Source organism: Gambusia affinis, linkage group LG01 (assembly GCF_019740435.1).
Source record: "Gambusia affinis linkage group LG01, SWU_Gaff_1.0, whole genome shotgun sequence".
NCBI classification, from domain to species: domain Eukaryota; kingdom Metazoa; phylum Chordata; class Actinopteri; order Cyprinodontiformes; family Poeciliidae; genus Gambusia; species Gambusia affinis.
In genome coordinates, this window is record NC_057868.1 from 8,576,004 (window position 1) to 8,590,972 (window position 14,969).

Sequence of the window (14,969 nt, forward strand, 5' to 3'; positions counted from 1 at the left end):
TAAAGAATGTTTTCCTCCCCTTTTCATTACACTGTTCATCATAACCTAAAGCAGACTCTTTAGTTAGAGTGTCATTTTCATTTCATTTTTTCATTTTCATCATAAAAGTTCAGAGAAATTTCTAAAGAATGAAAAGAAAATCTACCTTTTGAGCATTAAGGTGATATATGGGGGATGCTACCACTTGTAGCAAATTAAAAAACACTTGATTTTGTATAACCTAGATTAATAATTTTGAAATCCTTACCGTTCCTAAGAAAGGTGACTCATCTTGGTACATTTCTGCATCAAATATTATTCATTAAAATTGCAGTCAACTGTTCACATCCTTCTTCAGAATAAGGGATTGCTACAGAGTCATTGACTTGATGTAGTCAGTTGTGGCTCCTCGATGAACTGATCTTGACTCAATTGTGTTTTACTCAGGCAAGTCTAAATTTACTCAACTTAGACTTGGATTGATTTGATCATATTTCTTTAAAAAATAAAAATAAAAAATCAACTCTGGTAGTGGAATTACTAACTTTTCAAAGTAAATTCACTCACTTGAAACTAAATGGATGAATGTTTGGGTGGAACAAGTTTTCCATCTACTGGAGAAAAATTGTTTTCCTGAATAGTGAGTGTGACTGTTGGACTGTATAATTTAGTTAATTGAGTTAATTTGTATTTCAAACTCTAGATTTAGGTCTAAAACATTTCAATTACAGATTATTTTTTTGTCAATATTTTACATTGTCAAACAAAGTTTAATATCAGACAAAGATAACTTGTGAAAATACAAAAAAACTGTTTTAAATTACGATTTAAGAAAGGAACAAGGGATATCCAATTCAACCTGGCCCAATGTGAAAACATCATTGCTTCTTAATAAATCATGCATGAATACCACTTGTAGAATCAAACAATCGCGTGACAAGAACCTTTTTGACAACATGAAGTAGAGTAAAACATCTAATAAAAGAAACACATCATGCCCTGATCTAAAAAAATAAAAATAAAAAAAAAAGAAATTATGATATTGGACTGTCTAGAAAGGGTTACAAGACAATTTCTAAGGCTTTGTTACTACGGTGATCAACAGTGAGAATCTTTAGTCTCTTCAGGAGTGCAACGTTGTCCCATCCAGGTCACAGAAAAGCCCAGAATAACAGTCAAAAAGGAGGAATTAGTTTTCTATTCAAGGTCAGGTTGAGTTGGAGGGCTTTTGTATAATTTGTCATTTAAATTATAACTTAAAAACTGCTTTTTGTATTTACTAATATTATTTTTTCTAATATTTACGTGTTTCACGATCTGAATTCATCAAAAGAAACGACTTGACAAGTGAGGTTAGTCTTCTTAGAACAGGAGTCGCCCCCTAGTGTTTAAGCCGCGACATGTCTGAGTATTTCTTGAACAAGAACCAGAACACACATCAGAGATACTTTTTTTTCTTCTTTTAAATAAACCAGCATCTCAGTGTGACATGCACAGCAACAAAACATCGCTCAGGACTTTACAGATGATCTACCAGGAACAAAATGCCCTTCAAGTAATTTATTACATGATTGATACTGGCACAAAATGCTGTTCTTAAAGTAAAACATTCTTTTCCTTTCGGTGAACTACCATGTTTAATATAACATTGAATCCTGCTTCTTCAAACTCGACAAGTAATTGGTGATAAGAATATTTTACATACTGGAATAAAAGCATCTGATACATAAAATTCCCATTTAGGGTCAAAGACTTCCCCCTGAATTGCTAAAGTGCCTCAGATTCACATTTATTTATCACACATTCATCTGTCATGCCATCTCAAGTCTGTCCAGCTCAGAGAAAACTCATCTCCCGTCATTATTTACAAATTTCTCAAACCTTCTTTTCTTACCTTTGGTCATTTTAAACCTCACATAAATGCTCTCAGGCTTTAAGGGACAAATAATTTAAAAAGTTTAACAAAAATTAAAACAATCTGAAGCTGAAAATGAATGTCTAGAGAGGTCAATGAAACTCTTGTTTCTTCTAAGGACTGATGTCCTTTAGAGGCTCAATACAAAAAATTGTTTAGATGGAGAAAGATCAAGACTCTGTTAAGGCAGGATAGCGGCGCTCCGTCTCACTGGCTGCAGGCTCCACTTTGACGTACTTGCGCAGGTATCTGATGGCAGAGAGGGCACTCACATTTGCCAGGAGGACTAGAGAAAGGAGAACCCGAATGAGAGTCATGACAATACTCACAGGAGATTGGAAATATTGGAATATTGGAAATAACAGCTTGCTGTTTTAAAATCTGATTTTATTTTTAAAATAGTTTAGTTTCAGGTTGTATGTTTAAGAAATCTCGACATAGCCTAAAAGTGATACTAAAAGTCCTTACAGTCTCTCCTAAGTTGTACATTTCCCATTTAATGTCAGAATAAAAAAAACTTTAAGTTACAAAGCACTATTTGCAAGCTCTCTGACTACATTAAGGCTTATTGGTGCTTCACACAGTAGTAATATACCCACCAGCCTTCCAGGCATCACCAGCTTCAGGATTAGCGGTCTTCAGTACCCATGAAGCAAACGCAATACAAACCAAGCACATATCCGACTGTTTCAGAGGCAGGAAGGGGGCATCTAACCCTGAAATAATAGGAATAATTTTAAATAAATGCACTATTTATGCAACTGTGCCACATGGGATTATAGAAAACTACTCATACTGCCAAGACAGGACATTGATTTCAGCTGAGAAGTTCAGAAAACCTGTACTAATATCATAAAGATGAAACTAAACTGTTCAGACAAAGATGTAATTTTTTTCAAAACAATAAGAAAATGAATTAAAGGCAAGTGCATTTTGAAAAAGAGAGATTTCCAAAAAGACACTCTAAGAGCAGGTAGCTCAACTTCCCCTCTAAGCATAAATATCTGCGCTCTTGGCAGCTTAGAAGGGACTCTCATTGAGTGAAGTCGAGTTATCACGTAGGACCATGCCTCCTGGCTCTAGCATGGCGTTCTCTCAGTGTCATCTGACAGCTGGGGAAAGAGAATCTGTCCCAGTCTCAAATGTTAGGGTAGAGTGGGTGACATTTCTACACCACAACCGCCAACATGTGAGACAAACAAAGAGAGACGGACTGAAAAAGTCAGATGAGTTACTATTGTGTTGTCCAGAGGACGGAGCTAAATTTGTTTTGGCTTAGGTTGCATGTACTCATAAACAGTTCTGGTGAGAAATTTACAAACACTTCTCAGTGGCAATAATGGAGTATTAATTTCTTGCCCTTTGATGATTTATTTAAACTGTTCTCTTTCCAGAAAGCTAGTTTTCATGTGTGGGATCATTGACGTGTTGGAAAAACCCAACTGTGACCAGGTTGTAACCTTCGGACCCAATTTGTTCCCCACAGCTGGGAAAAAAAATGATTGAGAAGTTCAGGAGAGACCCAGGAAGCATCAAGGCTTGAGCCAATCACAAAGCTAAAGCTGTTGAACACTGTGGTCATTGTCCATAGTTAAGATACTTTTAATAGTCTAAGGACTAAGAGGCTGCTAAACAAAAACAAAGCCCCTGTTTGAACAATAGCACCTTCAAACTGGACTGAACTTTGGAGCTGTCCACATGGACTTCCTAACCCTTCCTATCACAATAAAGGAGGATATTGGTCCTGCTGCTTCATAACCTAGGGTGCAGCATTTAAGTCTTGAGGCTCCTATTCTTTTTGTATAATCTGTACCTTGGCAATTGAACTTCCTGTCACCTCAAGAAATATGTTTTTGTGGTCGAGGGTCCAACACACGCAGACATTGTATACAATAAAGTCATTTATGAAGTACTATAATGCAATTACGACAAATGGATTTGTGGCAACCCCAACTATAAGAGCCTAATAAGATTTTCCCTTTTGTTTACTGTGTGCACTGTAAATAATTTAGCTTACTTGGATCAGAAACAGTCACCTCCAACCCCTCGTATCTGCACGGCTGCAGTGCGATCTGTCTGGAAATCCTTTCCTCCAGGTGGTACAGCAGTGGGTCGGGAAACATCACATCTGGGCTGCCCAGCGTGTTGACAGGAAAACCAATCTTCTGAAACTGATGACTGGAGCTCTGCCTTGTGGGCACAAGCAAGTCTGTCCCCTCCTCCTGGGCTGCAGGAGCTGTGAAGCTAACCTTCCTGAAGGAGAGTGAACTCAGAGAGAAGAGATTCTCTGTGATGTCACTATCTGTGAAGAAATTCTCGTAGACATCAGTGGTAATCTGCCTGGAGTTGAGTTCACGGCTGAACCTAGTCACCACCTTCACTGGGCAGTAGTTTTCCTCTTCGTCAGATTCCCCAGATGAATCGTCAGATGAGGAGGATGCAAAGAAGTGTTCATAGGCCTCTGGGAACTGAAAGTTTCTGCAAGTTGAGCGAGAGTACGAGAATATCGGAACTGGCTTGCCTTTGTTTTTCTCTGCTGCTGTTAAGAGAGGGCAGAAGAAGCTCTCGTTGTCAAACTCTGAAAAGAAATGATCGTAAGTTTCAGGGACAGTGTTTCCACTGGTGTAGAGCGTGGTTGTATCTTCACTTGCTGGCTGGCTGGAAATGGACTGTTTTCCTCCAAAGAAGTACTGAAATATGTCTGTGAATGAGATCCTGTAGGTGTTTGTAGAGGACGAAGATAAAGTTGTGTCTTTCTTTGATGTGCCACTCTCAGCAAAAATGGTCAGGTTTTCTGTTTTTTGTTCTTCTAAGACTTGTAATCCATCGGCTTTGCATGTGTGGCTATACAAATCTGACTCCAAGGCTGGCAAATTGTGCACACTGACTATTTTCGATATCTTTTTGAGGCATTTCTGAGGCCTCTCAGTGAGCACAGGTTGGGAATCAGTCTCACATACCAACATCATGCTCTCTGGACCTGAATCTGGATTTTGACTGACTAGCACAGGATCACTCTGCCAGGTAAAAGATTGTGAAGATGAGGAAACAACCTCACCCACTTCTTCAGTGGCTTCTTCTGGATTGGGCTCATCCTCTTCAGTAAAAATGCCCGAATCAACCACTGTTTCCTCGCTTTCTGTTACAGCTGGAAGTAAACCGTGTAGAACAGGCTTATCTGCATTTCGTAAGCCCAATATGTCGTTTATTGTCAGCTTCTCCATCTCGCTCCAGAATGACGACATTGCAAACACAGAATTCGGCATCCTGCCTGGTTCATCCACAACTTTGGATGCAGTAACGACTTTCTTCTCTTTACACGCAAAGTCAGACTTTGATTCTCCTTTGCTATTGGATCCATAAAATGTACGGTTTGCTTCCTGATCAGCCAAGAGGTTTGACTGCTCTTTTTCTACTTGAACAGATTCGTGCTCATTAACAGCTGAACAAAAAACTGAAAACTTGTTTTCACTGGAAAGTGAAAGGGCTGGTTCAGAGTCCAGAGTGGGGAGACATGACACATGTGTGATATCTGGAGCAGATGTTTGTAAGTTTTCATTTTGGGAAGCTTCAGGTTCTGTCTGAATGTCCCTTGCCGAGTTTGAAATTGGTGACATTTGTACATTTTTGTGTTTCTCTGATAAAATATTTGATGTTAGAACCTCTAAAGAATCTGTTTGTTGTTCTATATCTAAACCAGAAACACTTCCAGATAAGTAGCTATTGTTAGCTGACTTATTAATGTGCTCTGATGTTAGATAAGAACTGATTACTTCATCCAAAGTCTCCTCTTGGAATGCCCCTGGCTCAGAAGTGATCCCTCCAGTTGTGTACACAGAAAAGGGATTCTCTTCCAGTGTAGTGTCACTTTGATTTGTGTTCTGACCATCACTTTCCAGCTGTTCTTGACTTTCAAAGTCACTTTGACACACTGTGCGTTTCTCCAGGCCAGAATTTCCAGCCTCCGCCGCCAGGGCTGACTTAGCAGTGGATAGTTTGCCGTTTTGGATGACTTCCACGGCAGGAGCACATGACTCTGCACACGCTAAACAGGTGACCGATTTGACCTCTGCTGTTGAATGTTTTGCATGTTGTTCATTTTTACAGTCACTGGCTGACACATTTCTTTCATCAGATGGAGGAAGATTGGCAGATTTCGCTTCCTGCCTCTGACCCTTTGACTTTTCTTTTTCCACTTTGGCAGCTGAAACTGGCAAGAAGGGGTGATTTCCAATCAAACTGGGGGTTTCTGCAACCTGAAACTCACAGTTTGGTTTTGAATTTGCTGCATCGTTAGTAGTGTCATCACTTTGACTCAGAGGGGGTTTGGGTGTGTGGTTGGTTAAATAATTGCTGTCTGTGCATGCTTTCTGTTGCAGTGGTTGGTACTGATTGTCGCTTGGGGAAACAGAGAGCGAGAGCTCAATTTTTATCTCCTGAGCAGAGAAATTCTCTGGGAACTTGATGGTGGCGGGATTCGGAGTGAGAACATACGTGAGATTTTTATGTTCTTTTAAATCGAGTGTCTCCGTCGATAAAAACAGACGTCTTCCTTCTTTTACCGTCAAATGGTCTTCCTTTGAGTGCCTCTCACATAGATGTCCTCCTTCCCCTGCCTCCAGACTGAGTCGTCTCTTCCGCCTCCGCTTCCTCCTCAGTGAGACTAACTGGGACCCCTCAGGAGACGATATCTTGTCTTCTCTGTAGCTCCACTTTGTGCAGAAACTTTCCGGACTTGTCAACGTGTCTTGCTTGACGTCGTCCATGCTTCTCCACATTTCCAATCTGCAGGGCCGAGGTCTTGAATCTGAACCAACGATGCTCTCTGTTGAGTCATGGAGTGGATTGCGCCCTGCTACCTCGTCGACCACACTGTCTGTAAAGTCGCCCTCTGTTATGCATAACTCTGTTTCAGGTGATTTGCAAAAGCTCAAGGGAGAGGTGCTGCAGGTTTCAGGTTCTGAGAAAAAGTGGGACTCGGCTGTATCTGTTTTCATTGTGTTGATGTTCCAGATGGGGTCGACAGGCCTCTGGCTCTGTTTGCCAAATGCTTTTTCCACTCCATCAGGCAGCATGCTCCACTTAGCGCTGCCTTTTGGCAGAGCGCTTCCACTGACTTGGTGCTCCCCTTGTTTTGCCTCTCTGTTGTTTCCAGCTCTCTCTTGGTCTGGCTCAGTCTCATTTAGACCTTTAAGCCTCTCAAAAAATAAGTTGACAGACTGCAGGTGTATGTCCTCCTCACTGCCAGAGAGGACACTGTCAAATCCGCTGCCCTCTTTTGTCTCAGAACATCGCGCCACAGGAGAAGAGTCACCGCGTTTTAGGGGTCCGTCCACTGGGTGGTTGTTTACTGGGGAGCCCAGGGTTGGGTATTCTCTTCGAGCTCTCTGGGTGAGAAGAGTGTCATCGAGATCACTCATCCCCGAGTCATCTACATGTGCTATAGAAGGAGGAAGTAGGTTGCACTCCTCACACTCCGCAAAGAAGCACTCCCAGTCCTGGTCGCTGATCTCCAAGCTGTATTCAAAGTCTTCCATCTGGCTCTGGGTTCAACAGAACCTGTGATGTAAAAGCAAATTTGTTACTTTAAGATGATCTCGACATTGCCAGATGTACAATGGATACATATTTTGAAGTAGGTGACTTTTATTTAAAAAATACGTTGTTTTTTTGTTTGTTTTTTTACATATTTGTTAAAACTGTCACCTTGTTGTGACAGTAAAATATGATGCAGATAATTTCCTACTTCTCCCTGTAGTCTTACTGCCACCTGCAGAAGCATACAGCTTGGTCAGAGACAACCAATCAGAGCCAGGAGGAGGGTCTTAACGCTGTCAATCAAGCTTGTGTATGCGCTGTACACACCCTCTTCCTTGTTCTTTGCTACGCTACAGCTCCTTCCGCACAACGAAGCCTGTCGTGAATGTGTAGGCTAGCTGGCATGGCCAAAGATGACAGCGGACAAACACTTTTTTCTGTTTGCTATTAGCATATTTATTTGTAGGTACATGAGTGTGATTGACAGCCATAAATCCCTCTTCCTGGCTCTAATCGGTTGTTTCTGACTGAACCGTGTGTTTCTTCAGTTGGCAGTAGGAACACAAGGGCGATTATCTGTTTTATGTTCTACTGTAACAACATAATGAAAATTTTATGAAATGTGTCATAAACATATTTTTAGAAAAGCTACATGCTGCAGTTGTAACAAACATGTTGCAAGTTTTTAAGTTCCAGTGCAAAGAAAATACTTTCATATTTTCTGCATGAACACAGAACAAGAAATAATCTGGACCCTTTCCTGAAAAAAATTTCATTTGCGACAGTAAACATCACTGACTTCAATTTATTAAAATACAAAAACTTTACAAACAATAAGCGTGCTATACTTACTACAGACACAAGGAGGGCAAGTCAAAGGTAGGAACCACTGCAAGTCCGCCTTTCTACAGTTTGAAGATCTTTTTATGAGTGGAAAGTATTTTAAAAAGAATCTTCTAAGCAGTGAATGATGATTTGGACTCTTCCTAGATATGTGGGTTGATTTTTTTTAAACAAATTATGTTTTTAAATGTAGAATGAATAAACCTACTAAAACAAAATAGATTTTTTGTCTGAATATTTTAGCGTAGGGGTATGCTGCAGCAGTAGCAGATGAAATCATTTTAAGTTTCTTTTACACATATTCGCAAAATATACTGATAAATATGCAGGTTAGTTCGGTTTTAATTGAAGACATTTAGTAATATACATGGAATGTTTCATGATAGTTGTTTTTATTATCGTTGTTATTATCATGTAGAAGTAATCACTTTCTCTATTAGCGTAAATATTGAACTTGAATGTGACAAGGTTAACTAAACACGTACACTAAAAGAGCTAGGAATAAAAAAAAAAAACATATTATTTTATCTGAGTAGAATTTTGAAACATTTACTAATCATGCAAATAACATACTCAGAAATGTATCCTCTTTCAATGAGATTTATATAAATGAAAGTGTTCTAAAAGCAGGAAGTCCTTTTACAGTTTTATTTTGGTTATCGAACACATACATTTCCACTCTTCCACAGGTTCCTACCTGTCCTGCTTCAGCTGTGACCTCGGTCCACACAGTTCAGAGGTGGGGGTAGACTCTGCAGAGCCATGTCGTTTTCTTTCTGGTGGGCGTCTCCTGCTGCAGCAGCAGCAAGCAGTGCAGCAAGCCCCATGATTTGTTAAATATAGAGCGGTGCTTTAGATCACGTAATACACGCAGTGTTCTTACAGGCAGCTGTGTCTGACAGAGGTATAATATTTCAGAACTTTAAATAGATTTTCCGCCAGCACACAGATTCACTGGTAACGCTGTGGTTTTGAATGTAATTTTAGTGTCCTGACTTGTTGCTGACCTGTGAAATCCTGTACTAATTCATTTTGGGAGATTTTAAAATTTTTTTTTAATCACTTGCGCGCTGTGATTTCTCATCAAGAGTTCAAATCCAGCAGAGGGAGCAGTAGCCTGTCAGTAACTGTAGAGCTGCAGGATCATGTGAAAGTGTGTGTCAGTCAGCTGGTGACAAAGTGACGTGATGGTTGCAGAGTCGATTCAAGTCTTTCCCTCCTAATGTTTCCAGATACAACCTGGGAATAAAAGAAAAGGAATGGAGGATTTGTTATAGGACAGGCAAAACGTCAAACAATTATTCATCTTTTTAAATTGTCAAATTAAAGCTTTTCTTCTGAATGATATATGGTGAGAGGTCAGATCCGTCACATGAAGGGCAATGTTATATTTCATCACATTGTTAGGTGTAATGTAGTCATGCAATGGTCTTTATATTCAAATACATTTGCTTCAGTCTGGCCTTTCTCCAACATTTTTGTGTTTCCTTAATCGCATAATTTTGATTTTGTTCATTTATTTGTTCATCAGATTTGAGGAAAGTTTATATTTGTTTAGCTCAAATGCATTTTTGTATTTAATTTTAACAGCTTTCTTAATATTTGTTACTTTAGGGCAGTTTTTAATAATAACACAGGTTTCATCATAAATGAAATATTATTTTACATGTTTTGTTTTTGGACTGTATGGTCGAACGTTTAACAGCATTTTTGCCTTACAGGAAGAAGGCCCTTAATCGTGACTTGGCTGTGTTTGTTCTGTGAGAATTAATTTTTAAAAGATTTTGAAAACCAGCACATCATAACTCAATTTGAAGAAATTTTTAGATGGAGAAAAAAAATCAATTCTCCCAAGATAGGTGGTCCAACATTCGTTGCCAGTTATCACAAACATTTGACAGCTAATTTTGCAATGGGCGGCGCAACCAGCTTTTACGTTTGTACATAAGGTCAGACAGCTTTTTCCTTTAATTGATAAAACCATCACTGTGGGAAATGAGGGAGACTCTCCGTCTGACATACTAATTTAGAAACGTCTCATTGACACATCAAAAAAACAAAAGGATAATACAGAAAACTACTAAAATAAAGATTAGGAAACATTGTATTTGATAAAGTTATGTCCTTGGTTGAGAGTATCTTCAGCTCATTATGTGAGTACATGAGTCATTTTTATGAGATGTGTGAATCGTTAGATTTAAGCTCATAAATAACCCAGGGAGTTGAGACTGAAATGTCAGGGTTATTTTTCTGGGGAGGACGAGAGCCTTTGTTTACAGTCATCAGAGAGACACAAAGACGGCACCAAATCAGTTCTGATCTCATTGTGAGCTGTTAAGCTGCTCTTACCAGATGTATTATTCTCCTTAACTATTGTTAACCGTGTTGAATGATGCGAATGGATTACAGCTGATTATCTAAAAATGAACATGACAGTTAATTCACTGTAACTTCACTCTTAGTTAAACCGGTCTTATTTTTTCCCACTCTGCTGCTGGTCAGGCTTCATGTTTAAGTGTTGAAATTGTTTCTTTTTTTTTGTTTTGTTCACTTTATAGGTTGAAACTACCACCCATTGTGGCTGATTTTATTCACTTTAGTTATTTATGAGGAAACAGGCCCTCTAATTAGCAGAGCCACTGCTGGGCTGCCTGCCCAGGAGGGTATTTTCATTTATCAACACTGATAAAAAGGGACAAGCCAGAGCCTGTGTGTGTGGCCACTGCACCTGAGGCGGTGGGCTGCCTTGACATGGGTGGGATTCTGTTTCCATCAACAAGATTAGACTCTTATGTGTGAGTAAAGATTAGGATCTGTTCTGGCTTTCTTACAACGCTGCTAATGTGACAGAATTTCAGCCTGATTGTTTACCATGTCAGGGACAGTAATTCAGCAGCAAACAAGAACCAGTAAACGGGGATTCAGCAGCGGCTCGCCGACGCCGTGTTTAAACAGAAAGGAGTTTGTACAGGCGTCCTGTTACCAAGTATCCTCTGTTGGTGGCATGTGCTGCATGAAACTGGCCAGCAAAGTCTTCATTAGAGATAATAATCAAATTTCAAAGATTTGGCCTCTGAATCTTTGGTGGTAAAGATAAAAAAACACAACAGAAATGCAGATGGAGACGACAGTTTCTAGACAAATTATTGATAAGCTTTCATTGCAGTTGCTTAATTTGGCAGAAAGAGCATAGAAAAAAACGTTGTAATACTCTGATTTATCAAAGGAGAAAGATCATGTTAAGCACAGTTATTTGCATCTATGCTAAAAGGAATAATCTTTTCCTTTCTCAAAGTTAGATCATACAGACAATCCACTTGCATAATGTCTCAAGATTGTCCAGAATCTGGGGTTTTCTCTCCTGCTGTGTTCTCTCCACCTCATCCTCCAGGTTTCAATAGGATTTAAATCTGCAGACTGTCTATACGCTGCAAAAGCACAAAATATTACCAATTATTTTTGTCTAGTTTCTAGTGTAAATATCTACATACACTTGAAATAAGATCAGACTAGCTTGCACAGAAATGTTCTGCAAGATAAGTAAATAATTCTTGAATATTGATAAAATAATTACCTTTTTCATGGTCCAATCTTCTTTCATAACAAAACATTCTCCCCGTGTTATCAGTGAAAACATTTCAAGGGGGACTAGAACTTTTTAAAATCAACATTCAGGAGTTGTTGGCTCTAAACAAGCTCCCACATCTTGTAGAAAAGTTCTTTGTAAGCAAATTTGATCTTATTTCAAGTCCATGTAGAGATTTACACTAGAAACTAGACAAAAATACTTGGTAAGATTTTGTGTTTTTGCAGTGAATTCAGTGATGGTAAATTATACCAGATTGTATTGAAATCCTCTTGGTTTTGCAGTAATTACATTTCTTTGCTAGGTATTTAGTTGATTTTAGTCACTTTATTTTACTCTAGCATGCAGGGTGGCCGTGTGTGGCAGGAACTGTTGGCTAATAATGCTAATCCAGAAGCAAGTGTTTGTTTTTTGATTAGCACTGCAGTACATAACACTCACCACAAGATGGCAACACTCAACCACTAACTGAGAGGCTTACTACAGGTTAAATAGCGCCTATTAGCTACATAAAAATCCTTAATATGATTATTCAAACTTTGATTTTGTTGTATTTGTCCCAACATCAAATTCATTGACGGACAGTGATATTCCATCAAAGATGGACTTTATACAGACTATAATTCTAGGTTTTTAGCAAGTAGTACAAACATAAAACGATGTGCTTCATGTCAAACTGGAAATGAAATAGAGGATTATTAGTTGCACAATTTGCATAACTGTAACTCTTTGTGTTATTGCTGTAAACACAGAAACCTAAAGCTGTATTTATGCAATGGAAAGTTCGAAATTAATGTGTGCAGCTCGACAATCACCAGGGGGATTTACTTGGAGGAGCCTGAGAAGCAGGAGTTTGACAAACACACAGCGGTTGTCACATGTTCACAACACATTGTTGTGGACGTTTAATGTAAGGAAGTTTAGTCACTTCTAGAAACATGACAGTTTCTGCATGTTACAAGCAGAAAGGGCACTGAACCTCGTCAGCGGGCCATGCACCTATCAGGAATCGGGGTTAGTCATTTCTGTAGACCTCAGACAAGTAGAAGAAACTTCTATCTCACAAACCAATGGAAAAGCATCCGCTGTTTTCTCCTCACCGGCTAAACTTCATCTGCTTTCATCCAGATCGGGGGCAAAAAGAGACGTATCGCTCACACTGTTTCATAAGTTACTTTATTAACTTGTAAGGTTTTACACTTACACAGCCACTACCTTGTTCATGTTTTGTCATTACAATTATCAGAATTTCTTTCTTTTTTTTTGTCTTTCTGGGGAAAACTATGTGAATAAAGTGCTTTAAACATACTTTTTTTTATTAGATTGACCTTTTTCCTTTAAAATGTTTTTATTGGTCTAATGTAATATTAAAATTTTATTTACTTTGTTTTCATTAGTTGTGAGCAGAAAATTGTTATAAGAAATAAAAGCTTGAAAACATCAGTCTGTGTGGTTAATCTAAAGAGGTTTCACCAAGTGAGCCGAATTACTGCAAAAATTGAAGTTTTTCAATTATTTGTCGATTATGTCTGTATCAGTGTCCGTCCACATACACTTATGTGTCACTTACCTCAATAAAATGCATCAAAGTTTGTGGTCACAATGTGATATACATAAAGTTATATAAAAAAGTTCAAAATGTATGAGTATTTTGCAAGGTGTCTGTGTTTGTTAATCAATTAGCAGATCTTAGGTTTTACATTATGGCACAAGTATAACCACCTCAATAAAACAAATAATTTTTATGTGCCACTATTTGTTTAATGAAGCAGTTACTTCCTAGAGGCTTCAGGTGAGAATTTAAATCAAAGTAAATAGAATCCAATATAATCAGCATTAAATTAAGACACCAATGTAAAATTATTTCATGTTTGTCCATCAATTTTCTATTCACAGGCAGACACCACTTCTTATTTCCAAGCTCTGTTTAGGGTTTATATTTAACAATAAAATATTTTTATACATTAAAAGACATGTCTGAATTAGCATACACTTTTATTTCTGCACTCTTCCTGACACATCTGATACTTGGGGGTTTTCATTTAATTTCTTTTAAAGTATGCAGTGTCATTCTCTGATGTATTTATAATCACTGTGAAGGATTGATGGGTGTCGCTCCTTCCTGTTTTCCATTCGGTGTGCAACCGCATGCATCATCACGCAGCGGCCAGACTTTGGATACTTTTAAATCTGCAGACAGAAAACTGAATTCTTCTCTGAAACTTCAGGCAGTCAGAAACCACTTGCATGCACAACAGTTTGATTTGGTTTTTTTTTTTCCTTGCTCTAAAGCAAAACAACAGAAATGATTGTAATGCCAGCCAGACTACAGTGCTCTGTTTGTCAAGGCACATCTATGGCAGCAGACACATGACACTGACTGAGTGCCTGCGAGGTGTGAAGTGTGACCATGTCCCATCGCCTTAGTTTATGAAAAAAGTTCATTTTGTTTTGATGATACAAGCTAAACTGAAGCTTTATTTTATTTCTGTAAGTCTATATTCAATCTGCCTTCCTTGCGCCAGCCTCTTCCTCTCTGTGGCGCGGCGACTGTTGAGCTGTTTACTCTTAGTTAACCATAAGGAGAGCAGTGAGAGGAATCTTTCTTCTCTTGGAGAACTCTGCTGGTTAATAAGTTACTGGAGGACAAAGAGCTGACATGCCCAGCGCCACAAGCCAAGCGGTGGCCTTCCTTCCTTCAGCTCGGGTCGTTGGGGTTATCAGTGACAGGGGGAACAATAGGAAGTGGCGAGACCAATCAAGGCGCAGCACATCACTCGCCTCCCCAAAGCCTCCGTGTGAATGCTGCTGGGAAATAGAGCCGTCTGTCCGCTGGCCTCGCTGATTGCACAAGCGCACGGATCTGTGGAGCTGTCAACACCACTGCGAGCGAGTCACCTGTCATGAAGCGCTCTTTTGCCCTTTTCATTAGGTTGCTGGCAATCATCACCCGGTATCAACGTTTCCTCAGAAAGTCTCTACAGAACCCCGCCGAGAAAAACCTAAATCACTGGGAGACGAAGGGCAGATGCCAGATTTAACTGTCAGGATAGAGAAATGACACAAAATTAACAATTTCACCACCAGCAGTGCCATGCAAAAATAATT

At 39.1% G+C, this 14,969-nt stretch overlaps 1 protein-coding gene across 1 annotated transcript; it reads right to left on the minus strand.

The window, feature by feature from the left end:
* Positions 1 to 963: 963 nt before the first annotated feature.
* Positions 964 to 9,071, minus strand: LOC122834307 (PPARGC1 and ESRR induced regulator, muscle 1). The gene is made up of 4 exons (XM_044122631.1): positions 8,973 to 9,071; positions 3,912 to 7,453; positions 2,494 to 2,610; positions 964 to 2,180 (listed from the first exon to the last, which is right to left on the minus strand). Exons 2-4 carry the CDS (start codon positions 7,429 to 7,431, stop codon positions 2,065 to 2,067), a joined length of 3,753 nt encoding a protein of 1,250 aa, XP_043978566.1. The 5' UTR covers positions 7,432 to 7,453; positions 8,973 to 9,071; the 3' UTR covers positions 964 to 2,064.
* Between the last annotated feature and the right edge of the window lie 5,898 nt (positions 9,072 to 14,969).